Here is a 15,601-nt window from a genome sequence, read left to right on the forward strand (position 1 = left end):
CACGTGTCCAATTTTTAAATATTGTTTTAATTCAAAACATGTATTATTATATCTATAATTCCAAAGCCTTGTTTCAAATGCACGTGGACCTTTAGTGCATTTGTATCTTTCTAAAATCCTAATTTTAATCAACTTATACCATACAGTATTTTTATATGTGGATGAACTTTTGGGAAATTACAGTTAAGAATGTCATTTCCAAAACTGATCAATGTCATTACAGCAATATAGCTTATATTCACAGTATTCTCTTAATTGGAAAACTTTGGTTTGCTTCATTTAGAATAAAAGAAATGCTGCTAAAGCATCTGGACCATAATGTTTTAATAATATTATACATATTTCAATTATATAGACTGGCAAGGAAATAATTCCAATATATTGTATTGAAAACATAACCCACAAAATTCTTGAAATACTCTCTTTGTAATACCCATTGCAAATCAATTGATCCAATGTTTTTAGTCAGACTTCCAATAAAACATTTTCTTACAAAGTCCATTAAATTGTTGTACTGCTTTGTCACACCAAAGGCGTTGGAAGTACATGAAATTGATGGTGGTTTCCTCACACGTCGGAAAAAAGAACAGGCTGCCACTTCGCATGCTGAAACAAGTGGAACCTGCACAGGAAAAGCTGCATCTAAGATTTTAGCTCATTGTTAGCCTCCCTGAAAGTTCATGAGAGTTTTGAGGATGAAATAAACTATCTACCGATAAAAATAGCACACTCAGAAAACCCTAGGTTTCTAATTCCTCCACCAAAAAACCATGATCCTCCAACACCCCACTGGCTGCACTGAAAAAAAAACAACATAAAATGGTTTTAGATTAAATTAATGAGGTTACTGACAATGTATTTTAACCTCCAATAATATGTACTATCACGTCCTGAATTTAGATTCCTTCTAAGCTATAAAACTGCAAATGCCTCCAATTACTGTCTCATCACAATTATGTCTATCTGCTAATTACCATGTCCCCAAGATTTATTCAACTACTTCATGGCGCCTTAAATCCATCCATAACTAGCTCACAGACATAGGACTGTACTCCCCTTACCCTAACCAGGATTTGCCTTGGTTAATCTCCTTCATTTAAGGATCCCATCTGAGGGGGCTGGTAGCCTTCCAAAGTACAAATATATAGGCACCACAATTACTACAACTGCAACAAACCAAAGGCCTTGGAGTGATGACATTGGTAGCATGCCATGTGATTCAACTAAAACTTTAAAAATGACAGACCTTCAACACTCAAAATGCTAGAGCAAATGGGAATTACCGTTTCCCTTTGCAGCACAGATACCAAAAGGAGCATTTTAGAACATTTTGTTAACAGCCTGTTGATCGATCGCCTCAGAGACCAATTCCCAGTGCTCTGTGGCATTGGGAATTACTTAGCTGGCCCAAGTTTTTTTATAATAGCACATCTTGTACAGATTTCCACAAATATAAATCACCTACATATATTCATTTCCTGTCTGTTATGACACAAACATTATAAGTCTCTCCCTACCCAGATTTTCATTTACTGCTTTCCACAAATTTGATAACTAGCTTCTAAGTACCTCTTTTTCACTTATATTAAGACCCCATTTCTAAACAACTGTTGTTGTTTCCTTGTAAATGACAAGCTTTGTTTGTTTTGGGGCCCTAATCAATGATGGCAATTTTCTACCGGCCATTCTCCCATAGCTGTATCATTAGCTTAAAATAATGATATAGTAAGATCTTCCACTGCCTGAAATAAGCAGCTGGAGAAAAAAACAGGTGCTAAGGGTAACAAGCCTCTCAATATTTTCCAGCCTTTTCTGTCAGAGCTGACTAGGAGCCGGAGGGGGAGGAGTCGCACCCTTTCTGAAGAGTTTTATTACAGACAAACCAATTTGCCATTTGCCACAGCAAAAAAAAAAAGAATATCATGAATTTTAATCGAGTTGTAAGATGCAGAATATGAACTCCAACTCAATACAGTGGAATTGGCAGACAAACTTTTTTGGGAGAAAGGTATTGATTCAGAATCCCGTGTTCACACCACTGCATGCGAGGTCTCTCATGCGCGTATTACTCAAAACGACCAGAATGGCAAAATCTTGAAGAAAATGAGACTGTGCTGAAAGAGAAACTGGAAAAAGATGTGACGACCTATTTATTCCTTCTGAAAGCCTTTCATTTTGGGTTGTATTATAGGAATATAAGGTTGATCATCGTTAACTCGTTTTGTGATTTGTACATTACAGTGATTAAAGAAACAGATGTGAAATTCCTTCCCTGATTTCTCGGAATAAGGCCCGCTGAGATTTCTTCCGATTCTTCCATATGCTGAAAGAAAATAATGCACTGTCTGTAAAACAAGCTAAGGTTTAAAAATAATCTGGTATGAGTCATACACTCTGGGCTATCTTGGTTTCAAATTCAAATGCTCTGACTACTTGGTCAAAGTGCAGCTTATGCTTGTTCAGAAATAGTATGTCCTTTCTGCCTTCTACACCAGAACTGAAGACTTTATTCCAACAGTTCTTTTTTGGGGAGCTACTTATCTATCCTCTTCTCCTTATGTCCCTGCTATGAATTCAAAGTTATATGCAATTATAAGTAAAACTAGAGCTACTTGAACAAACACCATTCTTTTGGGAGGTGAAATAAAGTTGCTTCGGTGCAAGATAGCTTTCCGAAAAAAAGTCATTTCCACATAGAAATATGCATAAGTCCTGCACGTACTATTTTTCTGCAGCAGATAAATATGTACATTTGAGGATGCTGCCCCAATAACATTGCTAATACAGTGTTACATAACTACACATTAAGCATTCTTGGAATCTATACATGCCATGTGTGTGTGTGTGTGTGTGTGTGTGTGTGTGTGTGTGTGTGTACACACCCCCGCACACAGTTTCTCATGCACAGAAAGTGATGGCACCCCTCACTCCAAATCTTTAGGAGGAAGAATGACCGTAAATAAATTTAAAAGGTCTAAATTCTTGCAAGATAAACAAATCTTATGAGACCCTGTGTTCTAGCATTAGATTTTACACAAGAACTATAAAAAGATGGCAAGATCTGAGAAGTTCAGCATTTTTCTCACAAGATCACACAAGATCTTGGACATAAGATTAGCAAATTTTCACAAAAGAAATTATCCATTTATTTTTTTTAATGGAGGCTGTCACCAACCTATGAGATCACAAAAAGGCAAATAGCGTTTAAAAAAAACACCAAGCCGAGTCACAAAGCAAATGTCACTTTTCATCTTAAATATACAGTTGATAAGAAATAAGTTAACCGTGCAAACACGCACATTAAAAGGTTGGTTATAAATGTATTCCTTATATTTTAATGACAAGAAAGTGCATCCCAGTCAAGCTTCATAAACTGTGTGATCCTGAGTCTAATGTTTCTTTATTGAATCTATTTTTATTTTTTTAAATAGTCTGTTGATATGAATGAGAATACTTTTTTCTTATAACTATATCCAGGATGGAGAACTGGAATCATCAAGGAGAAACCTCCAGAGGGCAACAATTCTGGTTTGCCAAGCATTTAGACTATTGATTGAAAATCTTAAGCAACTACATATGAAAAAGTGGTTCTCAGATGGGAATATGAGGGGAAATTCTGCTCAAGGATTCTATACAAAGCTGACTCTGGTGCCAAAGGAGAAAAATAACCACAAATTTAGATGGAAGCAGCTTCATGAAACAGCAACAGAACAGAAGCTTCACACAATGGTGACTGTGCAGAAGAGGATCAAAACAAGAATAGATCTGGCAATAGCCAGAAGCAGAACTATAGGCAGTCCTTGACGTACAACTATAATTGAGCCCAGAATTAGAGTTGTAAGTTGTGCTGGTTATTAAACAAGTCACCCAATCAATGTCCATGCTCAATTTTTATGACCTTTTTTCAGCGGTCATTTAGTGAACACCAAGGTAATTAAGCAAACTCATTTTAGCCAATGTTTATGCCAGAAACTGGAAGTAAATGCTGTTTTCTGACAACAACAACAACAACAACAACAACAACAACAACAACAAACCCTTCATAAATTGTGGTCATGGGACACTGCAAAGACCATTTGTCAACCGCCCAAACTACAATCACGTAACTGCAAGGGTGGGGGTGGCCATCACAACTTCAAAACCTGGTCATAAATAGCTCTGGGGAGATCTGTCATAATTCTGAACTTTCACTAAGCAACCTGTAGGGGACTACCTGAAAAGAAATTAAATTCATAAAAGAAGGAGACAAGTTTCTTTCAGACTTAGAATCTACAACATTACCCTGGAAGCAAATTCCAGCGAACCAAGGGAACAGACTGGCGATAACGCAGCAGTCTTGGAATTTCATATATTTATATTAATCCAATTAATGGTCAATGGTCTTGTTTTATGATAACTCTGTTCACAAAGGAATAATCTCATTGGCATACCTCTACCACTGACTGAGAAGCATCTACTAAGAACTGAAAAGGCTAGGTATTCTTCCAGCAATTCATCAGGCTTCTTAATCCAGGATCTACCATGCCTTGAGTACACTGTCACCAATATCCCACTCACAATGATAACTACTGAGTGTATGCATAAAAACATTTTTAAAACTAACCCAATATATATTTCCTTCATGTTATTAGTTCAGGTCATCGTGGCGTGCGCGCACACACACACACACACACACACACACACACACGTGTTCTGACCAAGGCTTACTCATACCGTAATTAAGTACACACTTAGTTCAAACAACTCTTGTTTTATTTCAACACTGGGAATTCTGTTCATTCCCAGCCCGTAATGAGTCCCAAACAGTTTCCCAAGATAAGCACCCACCTTTATCTCCTTTGAATTGTTGCCAACAACTAAAGTGCCAAATTAGTTGTAAAAAACCAACCAAAGTAGAAAGTCCACACAGAGCTTCAAGGTTTAATCCGAACAGAGCGAATGACTTTGCTTCCTGCAAAGGTTTCTCTACCTTTGCGCTTCCTTTATACCTTAGGGGAGGGGCAATCACCTCCAAGCTTTACTCTCAAGTCACCCCTTTTGTCTTAGCTGCTCTTGCCTTCTGGGAGCTCTGCGCACAGGTGCACTGGGAACAGGCTCCTCTTGTTCCTCTGCCTCGCTACTGTCAGATTCTGGAGGCTCCGGAGTCAGCACACAACTCCCAGGTGGTCCTGGTCCCATCTCGTATCAGACGCAGGACCCTTGTCCGAGTCCCCCCCCCAAACTCCAGGACTGGTCCCTATTCTTCCCCACTGTTCGATTCTGCTGCCATCTCTGCAGGCTGCCGGCGAACCACAACAGTATGTATATCCCACCCAAGGAAAATTGTGTTTATATATAGAGAGAGAAATAGACAGTTTATTTTGATCCAAGACCAGAGAAGACCAAGAAAACATAACAAGCATGACTACGAACTGAAATGGCATGAAATAAATTTTAAAATGCAGAAGCTGAATTGGATTTGAATCTATGTATTGATCTTTATGGCACCTGAGATGGCATTTGTTTCATAGTCAGATGGTTCCGAAGCAAACTTTACCAAGCTTATAAGTAACATCTGTATTTGAATGAAACAAAAGGGAATGGAATAAAATAGGTCTGATCTACCCACAATGCTATTAGTAGAAGTGCAATTTGTAGATGAAAGGGATCCTTTTAAAAGGAGCATAATAAAATCCATGCCACAGACTCAACAGAGCTCAAAAGTCAAAAGTTTAGCCATTTCTGAATATCTTTCTTGCATGAAGATAGAACATTTAATAGGAGTAATAAAAATCTACTGCCGTACCCTCAAAGGAAGTTATTGCAAAGGTAAGAAGCCAGACCAGAGATTTCAAAGTACCCTAAGATTCTTCATTGAACCATTCTGTTAAAATTATTTGATTTATAGGGGTTTCAAATAACCCGCTTTATAGCTCCTTTGGCCTTTAGATAATGTTATGGACACAAGAATGGTGACAAGCCATGTCCTCTTCTTAGTTTATTTTCCAGAGAGCTTATCCACTTGGAATGGTGCTGATCATATAAGTCAAGGGAGGTAAGTCTTCTGGGTAAAATAATAGCTTTAGTCAATGAATGAGCCTACACTCTCAAGACAGACTTCAAAGAAGAGAAAAAAAACTGGTTTCAATGCGCAGAGCAGCATTTGGGAACCCAACAAAGTGAGGTGTCCTTGGTACTGTCTGAGCTTGCTTGTTTTCTTGTAGACATTTCATCACCCATTACCCATCAGTACACTGATGATGTTACCTAGTTTGCGAAATGTCGGCAAGAAAACATCCAAGCTCAGAGAGCACCAAGGATTTCAACCCTGAAGTACAAATATTCTCCTTTACTAGTATCCAACAAAACTCACCCTCAAAAATATAGACTGCATTTTTTTAGTCTTCGTAAGCCTAACCTCAGCTTTCGCAAAGGATTGTGGAAATATATTTTAAAAATGAGACACTTGAGCTGTGTTTTGGTGAAATATAAATGCATCACTAATACAGGTAGTCCTTGACTTACAACAATTCGTTTAGTGACCATTCAAGTTTACAACGGCACTGAAAAAGGTGACTTACGATGACCATTTTTCAAAGTTATGACCTTTGCGGCATCCCCATAATCATGTGATCAAAATTCAGGCGCTTGGCAACCGGTTCATATTTATGACCGTTGCTGTGTCCCAAGGTCATTTGATCGCCTTTTGTGACCTTCTGACAAGCAAAGTCCATGGGAAAGCCAGATTCACTTAACAACTGGGTTACTAACTTGTCAACTACGGTTTTTCACTTAACAACTGTGGCAAGAAAGGTCGTAAAATGGGGCAGAATTCACTTAAGGAATATCTCACTTAACAACAGATATTTTGGGCTCTATTGTGGTCGTAAGTCAAGGACTACCTGTACATTCGTTCAACATTTTCCTTTACCTGCTTCAGTTCTTCCCTTATCATTATCAGCAAACTATCATTTGCTTTTGTAATTGTGCAGCATGTCTTCTGCTTACGCTGTACAATATAAAATTCTACTTTCTCACCCCCGATGCAAGGTATGTGGAAGCCAGTTAGCAGCCAACCAAAGTTCACCAACCCAAAGCGTGACTCTTGCTTTTCCAATCTATTCACCCCTGAACATTTCCCTATGTCCCTTTTTTTTAGGAAGCAAAAGAACCGAGAACTGCTGTTGTTGTCACGAACTGAAGTCTGGTTCCTTCTGTCTGCTGCTGCTGTTTCCATGATATTTTCTCCTCTCCTCTCTCACTGGCTCAGACATCTGTAAGGCCAGCCAATCAAATTGTGACTAAGAAAGCATCCTAACGCCATGCAACCAATGAGGGACAGCTTCACGTGGCCACCACTTTCACTTTCCTAAACCTTGGAATCGTTTTGAAGGTGACCCCCCTCAGCTTCTTCTTCTCTGAGAAGCTGAGAACAAACAGTAAACAAATCACTACCTTGGCAGAAGCTGCTATAGATCCAGCAGCACTAAAAAACAACAACAACCCTCCCCCTTTCAGTTCATACCATAGAGTAAAAGCAGTACTGTAGTCTGGCACTTTGAGGAGAAATCTGTAAATGTCACTCCTACTCATTTTTCTGGGCTACTGAGGGGTGATGTAAGAATTCCTGTCATAGGGAAAATGGAGCCAAAGATCGGAAGCAAACAAGCAGAAGCAACTTCCCTATAGTTTCATTCTATACAGTAGCTCAGCTGCAAATAAACTGCCCAAGTCTCCCCAAAGGGCAAATGGGTAAATGAGGAGAGTGTTGTGGGCAAATAATTGAGAAGGAGAACAGTGTTTTTGAGATTAATTATCTAGATATCTCCAGCCAGTGCAATAAATGAAGCAAAGTCACTGTATCCCCATAACTAATCAAATCATGTTTGGGGATGTCATGAAGGTTAAATGATCTATCCCAAAATGACAAGGAGGGCCTGTATTACCAAAAATTGTCTTGATAGATAGATAGATAGATAGATAGATAGATAGATAGATAGATAGATAGATAGATAGATAGATAGAAAGACAGAAAGACAGAAAGACAGGCAGGAAGGCAGGCAGGGAGAGATGACAGATAGATAGATAGATAGATAGATAGATAGATAGATAGATAGATAGATAGATAGATAGATAGATAGATAGATAGATAGATAGATAGATAGATAGATAATGATAGATTAATCCCTGAAATTATTCACTAAACTCTGAGTCAGCTCTATACAAGACTTTATAAGTAATAAGAATGATATGATTGCTAAATAAATAAAATAAACTTGGCCAGAGAAATCATTAGAATATCTGCTCTCTCAGGAATTTCAGTAGGCTGCCAAGAAACAGAATGTACTCCTTGCATTAAAATTCTCCAAAATTCAATTCTGAAAGATTAAATATGGTTTGTTGCGATGTTGAAAAAGTAACATTAAAAGCATTCTAAAACTAATCAAGCTTAAGAATGTGTCCTTTCCCTTACTGTTAATCAAAATATAAGCTGGATAAGAATTCTGCAAAACATATAAATTACACTTACTAACAACAAGCTAAATATTGTTTTAATATATGTTTTTAATTAAAAAACCATGGCCTTGAATGAACCTTATTCTTCAGCGAGCCATAGCTTTAGACTTCTTCCTATATATATTTCAGAAAATAAACTGACAGGGGAACAATATAGATGCAAGTTTAAATTTCATTTTCAGAAGCTGCATCTCCAACACTATCCTCCCTTGAACTTTAAACATATACCTTTATTAAAAAGAGAAAAGAAAACTTGAAATTCTGTTCTTAGGATTCAAGAATTAAAATGGACCAGCCTCCTGGGACAATCTGCACAAACAATACATCAACAACCTCATGAGGTGTAACATGATTGCATATAAGCAACATTAGCCTGAACATTTTTTCGTAGCTTTAAAATATACCCTAATTCATTGGTTACCATGGAAATGCCTAGAAAATACTCCAAGTAGACCAATTAGTGTATTAACAAGTCCCTCTTCTCCCTTATAGTCACATTTGTGTTTACTTTTAGAGATAATCGCTTTCCGTGTTCTGCGAGATGCACAGATAAGAGCTTCTTTCCTTGGGTGATTCAGCATGAACATGGTTAAATTGAATAGAGTGCTTTTCATTTCTTTTCCCCTACATAAAAATAGGCCACCCCTGATTTATATAAAATACAGAGCAAGCTGGCTCCTATTTCTGAAACTTTCTGTCAGAAACATAACCTCTGGAAATAACGGAGCTGGTGAAAGTTGAGTCTAAAAAGCTGCAAAATATTATATCCATGAAAAACATGTCAGCCTGTTTTATATGTGCATTTGTCACCAGTTAAAAGAAACAGAGAGATCAGGGGACAAACCTTTTCAGTACGCTTTTGAACGAAGCCAGGCAGATCTCTTAAAAATGCTAACATCAACTCTTTGCCTCTATACTACTTTCTGGAATAATTGAGCCCTGTTACTGATTATATTACCTGTTTTCAGCCCATTTTCATAACTGCATTAAAATGTATCTTCAGGGAAGATATGCATACCTCTACCAGCTTGCTACTATGTGTATGAACTTTTAACATAAAATATAAATGAAAAACCTTCAAGGGTTTTTGCACCATGTACAGGTGCTTTAGCAGAACCAACATAATACCACGGTGCATTTGCTTGCTTTTAAAATTCCTTTTGAGAGCGAGTGACTGTACGCTTTGATTTCTCACATGCACGCACTCCCCCCCCCCAGACACACTTATTTCCTACCATTTGAACAAGCGTGTGGATCTCTAAAACCGGCAAGAACACCCTCCCATTTCTCCCCCATTTTAAAATGAACCCCTGCATCTATCGCTACCAGATAGCATTATTCATCTACACTGCAATAGGAAATAGGAATATAACAAGCAGAGAGCCATACCTGATGACTTAGAGACTGGAATGGCTCACCGATTCCAAGCTGCATGGCCCTTTTATTCCCAGAGAGCATCTCCTGCCTTATAACAATGAATCACTCAGCTATCTCTTTCCCAGGCATCCTTTGGCTAGCAAAGAGAATGCCAGTCCTCTCCATTCTGAGGCAAGGAGCAGCCTTCTCTAGTTTTTGAAATGCCAGATTTCCAATGTATTACTCCCACCCAGCCCCCATCAGTCACCCTCATCTAGTAGCGAGAGAGGCAACCGCAAAGCTACATCAGTGATGCCGGCAACGGTATCTGAAAGCACTAAGCTTAGTGCTTAAAGCAATCCTGCAGCATCCAAGCAGAACAAGCTGCGTCCTCCAGCCCCTCACGCGTGTGTTACTATTTCAGAGGAGGAAGACAGTGGCGTTTAATCTCTGGATGATTAAAAGTGAACACAGCCATCATGCAACAAAGAAGGAAGGAGGGGGGGGAGGGAGGGAGGGAGGGAGGGAGGGAAGAGGGAAGGAGGGAAGGAAGGAAGGAAGGAAGGAAGGAAGGAAGGAAGGAAGGAAGGAAGGAAGGAATTATTTTTGCAAGGCCACTTGATAATAAGCTGTATTCTTATTCAAATTCTATTACACTGAAAACATTTTAAATATGTATCTAATGCATGTGTGTTTGTATACATCCATCAGTTTCATTCTGTTTCCAAAATTTTTGTTCCATTTTTTTCACACTGTTTCTCCAGCAGCAATCCAGAAATCAACTTGGCTTAAAATCATGCCAGTGTTATGACAAGACAAATGTATTTCAGGACCAAACAGCACAATCAAATGTCTTTATTTGTGTTTTAGTAGCCATCTTATTCATCACAATTTTTATTGCTCCCTCCTGAAAAACTGTGAATAATTTATTAATAACATGCAAGTATAATCTGATTATATCTCACAATATTTCAGCACAAATCATCCTGTATGTTTTAAATTGTGATTACACAAATGAATTTGCTCTTAAATTAAATACAAAACCCCCCAAAACCCCAGCATTTCCCCATGAGAGATGCTGATCCTGAAACCAGAAATACCACAGAATTTTCCAAGGGATTATTTCTGAGTCAGGGGCATAAAGACGGCTACGCAAGTAATATTCTTTCAAAACTGGACAGGGGGAAAGATTGAACAGATTGAAAAACAATCACACTTATTTTCAGCACTTGCTTGAAAATCACATTTCACTGCAAGGGACATCCATATGGAATTGTCAGAGGTGCCATATGAGGACAAGATTCTTAGCCTAAGCATTAAGGAGAGCCAGTTTGGTCTAGTGGTTAATGTACCAGGCTACAAAGCAGGAGACTATGAGTTCTAGTCCAGCCATAGGCATGAAAGCCAGCTGGGTGACTTGGGACCAGTCATTCTCTCTCAGCCCAACCCACTTCACAGGGTTGTTGTTGGGGGGAATAGGAAGAAGGAGTTCACTGACTTGGTTACTTATAAAAATAATAAAGGCAGGCTAAAAATCCAATAAATAAAATACTGAAACCGTATTTTGTCAAGGTTATTAGGGAGAAGCAACAGCAGAGGAAGAGGAGTATCTTTGGCTGCGATGACACCTCAGCGTTTGGAGGGCAGGTTTCCTCTGATCTTCTCCACCAGGGAATGGAATTACACATCTTATTAACATATCCCCACCACTCCAGCCCTAGCAGTTTGTGCTGTACTTTGATGGGAGCAGAGAGCGGACCCCTTGGCTGCCTCACTTAAGGGTAGACCTGGGCTCTCGTAGGTGCAATGCCTATCTGCCCTACTATTGGGTGCTGTTCCATTGGGTGTGAAGCTCAGCACCCCTCACAAAAGCCCATCCCTAGGGGGCTGCCCACCCTTTTTGATATCCCCCTTTTCAATGGATGAGATACAACTTGGGAGACAGAGACATGTGACCACAATTTTGGTATGTTTTGGCACTCCTGTTTACCAATAGATGTAGATGAGAGTGTAGCCTGGTGATCCAGTAACAGCTGGGCTCAGTATAATCCAGCCATGAAATGGAAATGGGGAAAGTTCATGAAACAATTTGGAATGAACCTAATAATCAGAACTTGACTCTCTCACACTGAGTCATTGTCATTGTGTTTTCCCATGATTGAGTAGGGAAGAACAACATTAAATTGCAAAGCAAGAGAATTAAAGAGGTTTGTGGAATGCTCTGACTGATTTGGAAAAGAAACTACGGGTAGTCTTTGACTTACAACCACAACTGAGTCCAAAATTTCTGTTTCTAAGCAAGACAGTTGTAAACTGAGTTGTGCTCCCTTTTCTGAGCTTTTTTGCCACAGTTATTAAGCAAATCGATTCAGTTGTTAAGTGAATCTGGCTTGTCCCATTTACTTTGTCAGAAGCCTTCTGGGAAAGTAACAAATGGTGATTACATCAGTGGTGGGATTCACATTTTTTTTACTACTGGTTCTGTGGGCGTGGCTTGGTGGGCGTGGCAGGGGAAGGATACTGTAAAAACTCCAGTCAGAGGTGGCATTTGCTGGTTCTCCGAACTACTCAAAATTTCCACTACCGGTTCTCCAGAACTGGTCATAACCTGGCTGAATACTCCCTTTGGATCACATGATCCTGGGAGAGTACGACTGTCATAAATACATGCTGGTTGCCAAGCACCCCAATTTTGATTACAGGACTCCGGGTATGCTGGAATGGTCGTAAGTCTGAAAACTGGTCCAGAGTCACTTTTTTTTCAGTGCTGTTGTAACTTTTAACATCCACAGAATGAAAGATAGCAAGTCGAGAGCTACCTGTAGACATTAAATAATGGATGCTATTGAATTTTCAGATGAAACAGGGAGTGTGCTGGAAGGAGCAAAAAGGACACAAGAAGGAAGGAAAAGAAGGAAAACAACAAGATTTTGGAACAGGAGGAGATCCCTGGAGGAAAGAAAAAAGCAGGTCAGTTATGGGCCCAGAAGAAAAGAGCTCAACTTTTCTTGAAAAACTCATGTCTTAATTCAACCATATCCAATTATGTCTTATAGTTGGGAAAACTATATTTCCAATCTTTCCTTTTCAGGAGAACATTGTGGTCTCTCAGCGATGTCTCGAAAAAAACAAATAAATAAATTTCACCTTCAGAGGATCATAGAAAAAGTAGATGGTCTGGATTGTTTTCAGTATGTATTCAGACTTGATTACGAGATGAAAATTGCACTCGGGCTTCCAGTAGATGATCTTGGTTCTTTCAGACTACTTCATTAGCCTCAGCAACCATGTTATCTTACTGGCAACCATGTTATCTTACTGAAGCACTTTTAGAGTTGAAGCTACTATTTGACGTGGTTCAATTGCTATCTTAAAAGGTTCAGTATTTCTATGCAATTTGGGCAAAGGTGGTCCACCAGGTCTTAAGGGTCTTATAAAAGGCCAACAGGGTCATCCTGATCTCCAGGGCATGCTGTTCTATACAGTGGTGATCCATCAAAAAAGGCACACCTTCCAGGTCCTTCCAACTGGCATTCTTTGGCTAGTGGGTCCCGAAGAATGCCCAATATTGCCCATCCTGCCTGACTGGGTCAGATGGGTACAAACAGTTCATGTAACCCATCCTTGTGAGAATTCAGAGGATCCAAAGGCAGCCTTCTTTGCAATGGTATCCACACTTTGCAATAACCGCGAATTAAACCTCGTATCTTCTTTATTAGCTTTCCATGCTGCTTTGAATGGGCATTTCAAAGATATAGGGTGGGGTTTGTTGATGATTGAGCAGCCATGTATCAGTGGTGGGATTGAAATTTTTTTTACTATCAGTTCTGTGGGTGTGGCTTGGTGGGCGTAGCAGGGGAAGGATACTGTAAAATCTCCAGTCAGAGGTGGTATTTGCTGGTTCTCCGAACTACTCAAAATTTCCACTACCGGTTCTCCAGAACTGGTCAGAACCTGCTGAACACCACCTCTGCCATGTATATTTTACACAGTGGATTAAATAAATAAACATTATTTGTCCAAATTTTAATTTATTACTGTTTCTGCAAAGAAGCACATTGTTCTATTTATAAGATGATGTTCCAAATCATTTTGTCTTATGTTTTATTATAATTATTACTTTTGAAGTTCCATTATACTGGAAAACCCAATAAAATGAAGCTTACCAAGATGGAACTTTACTGACAGCACACTGTTAATTCACAAGCAAAACATGAACACACTTACTGTGTTCATGTTTTGCTTGTGATTTCCCGGGATCACCTGAGAAGTGGAGACATTGTGGGAAGGGAAATTCTTTGGATCTTTCCTTCACCAAGCATGGCTTTTTTAAAAACCGTTTCATTTATTGTTCTACAATCATTTTATGGTGCGGAAAATAAACGTCAGTGGTTATTATATTTGCATTCCCACATCTTCCTTCAGAGGGTTTGGTATACATCAGATGACGATAATCTTGTCAACAAAGTGCCCCTATCCTGTCTAATAAAAAAATAGTCTTACTAAATTCAAGGGAGTTTTCTCCCAGTATACAGTGTATGTGTGTGTTTTGTGTGTGTGTGTGTGTGTGTGTGTGTGTGTGTGTGTGTGTGTGCATGTGTGTCTCACACACACACACACACTGAATCTCTCACATTCAAACCCAATACTTCTGTCATCCTACTCCAGGGTGTCAAAATTGCATCGTCACAGCATCATCACGTGACATATCAGGATTTTTTTCCCGGACAGGGGTGGGGCCAACACTTGATGCATCTGGCCCATGAGCCAAAAATTTGACACCCCTGTTCTTATCCTATTCTAAACAACCAATGCATGCCTGCAATTAAACCATATTGCCAGTTATTACATGGCAATATGTTAATATGAAAATCCAGGTCTTTAGAAAATATCTGTACTTCCAAATTATGATGCGGTGGATAAAATAAACTTCTGCTCCTGAGAAGGCTGACATATCACAAGTTTAACTTTCTGCTTCTTGCTTTAGCCAGAAGTCATGAGAATAGAATTCCTCTTGGATTTGCCATTAGAGATTTAATAAGAATAGTCAGCATTTTATGGGCAGATATTTGAGATTCATTGGAAAAATGAATTCCAATATGGATTTCCAACTTAGCCTTACTTGGAGAAAACAGGAGAGGTATTAGAAGAAAAGTCAGCATCTAAAAGAGCTATACAGTACCTTTATTCTGCTCAAGGGAGCATTTGCTTTTTCAAACCGTAAAGGATTTGTGTTGGTATTGTAAGAAATGCTGAAACTACTACTCCATTAACTGGTTGCTGACAGATGTGGGGGCAAATATGGGAAGTATAAGAAAATAACCCACAATTCAAAAGTTTGTTAGTGGTTTACAAGATATGGAAAAACAGAATTAAAACAACCATGGCATGACTAATTAAAATATCCAAAATCAACATTATAAAAACTTTAATCAATGGCTAACCTTACACTAATCATGCACTATAAGAACCTCAGTTGTTAGCACTTTTTACTTATAAATGCAGTCAAAGGGCCCAGTCCAATTTTAACTACAGGGCAACACTAAAGAGTTGGCATTGCTACTGAAAAGCACCACCTTCTGACTACGTGCCCTTCACTTCCCAGATGTGAGAAACTCTCAGAGGTTTCTCCCAACATGATTGTATAGGTCAGACTGATTCAATTTGAAGTAAGCAGTCTTGAAAACTGAATCGGACACAGAGACTGTTCTTTAGAATAGCTTGATTCAAATTAAAGTAGAAAGTGGAG

General features: G+C 38.9%; 1 protein-coding gene across 7 annotated transcripts in view; it reads right to left on the bottom strand.

The window, feature by feature from the left end:
• Positions 1–15,601, bottom strand: part of SLC4A10 (solute carrier family 4 member 10) — a 171,441-nt gene that overhangs the window by 106,878 nt on the left and 48,962 nt on the right. Inside the window, exon 1 of one of the 7 annotated variants that reach the window (XM_087920079.1) lies at positions 9,886–10,222. The exons of the other annotated variants lie outside the window; for them this stretch is intronic. Within the exon in view, the coding sequence (XP_087776205.1) occupies positions 9,886–9,954 (69 nt within the window). The 5' untranslated portion in view covers positions 9,955–10,222. Of the gene's footprint in view, positions 1–9,885; positions 10,223–15,601 lie in introns of those variants that run through there. 7 annotated transcript variants of the gene reach the window in all.

This window comes from Pseudonaja textilis, chromosome 1 (genome assembly GCF_049901715.1).
Source record: "Pseudonaja textilis isolate UNSWEBS1 chromosome 1, rPseTex1.2, whole genome shotgun sequence".
NCBI classification, from domain to species: Eukaryota; Metazoa; Chordata; class Lepidosauria; order Squamata; family Elapidae; genus Pseudonaja; species Pseudonaja textilis.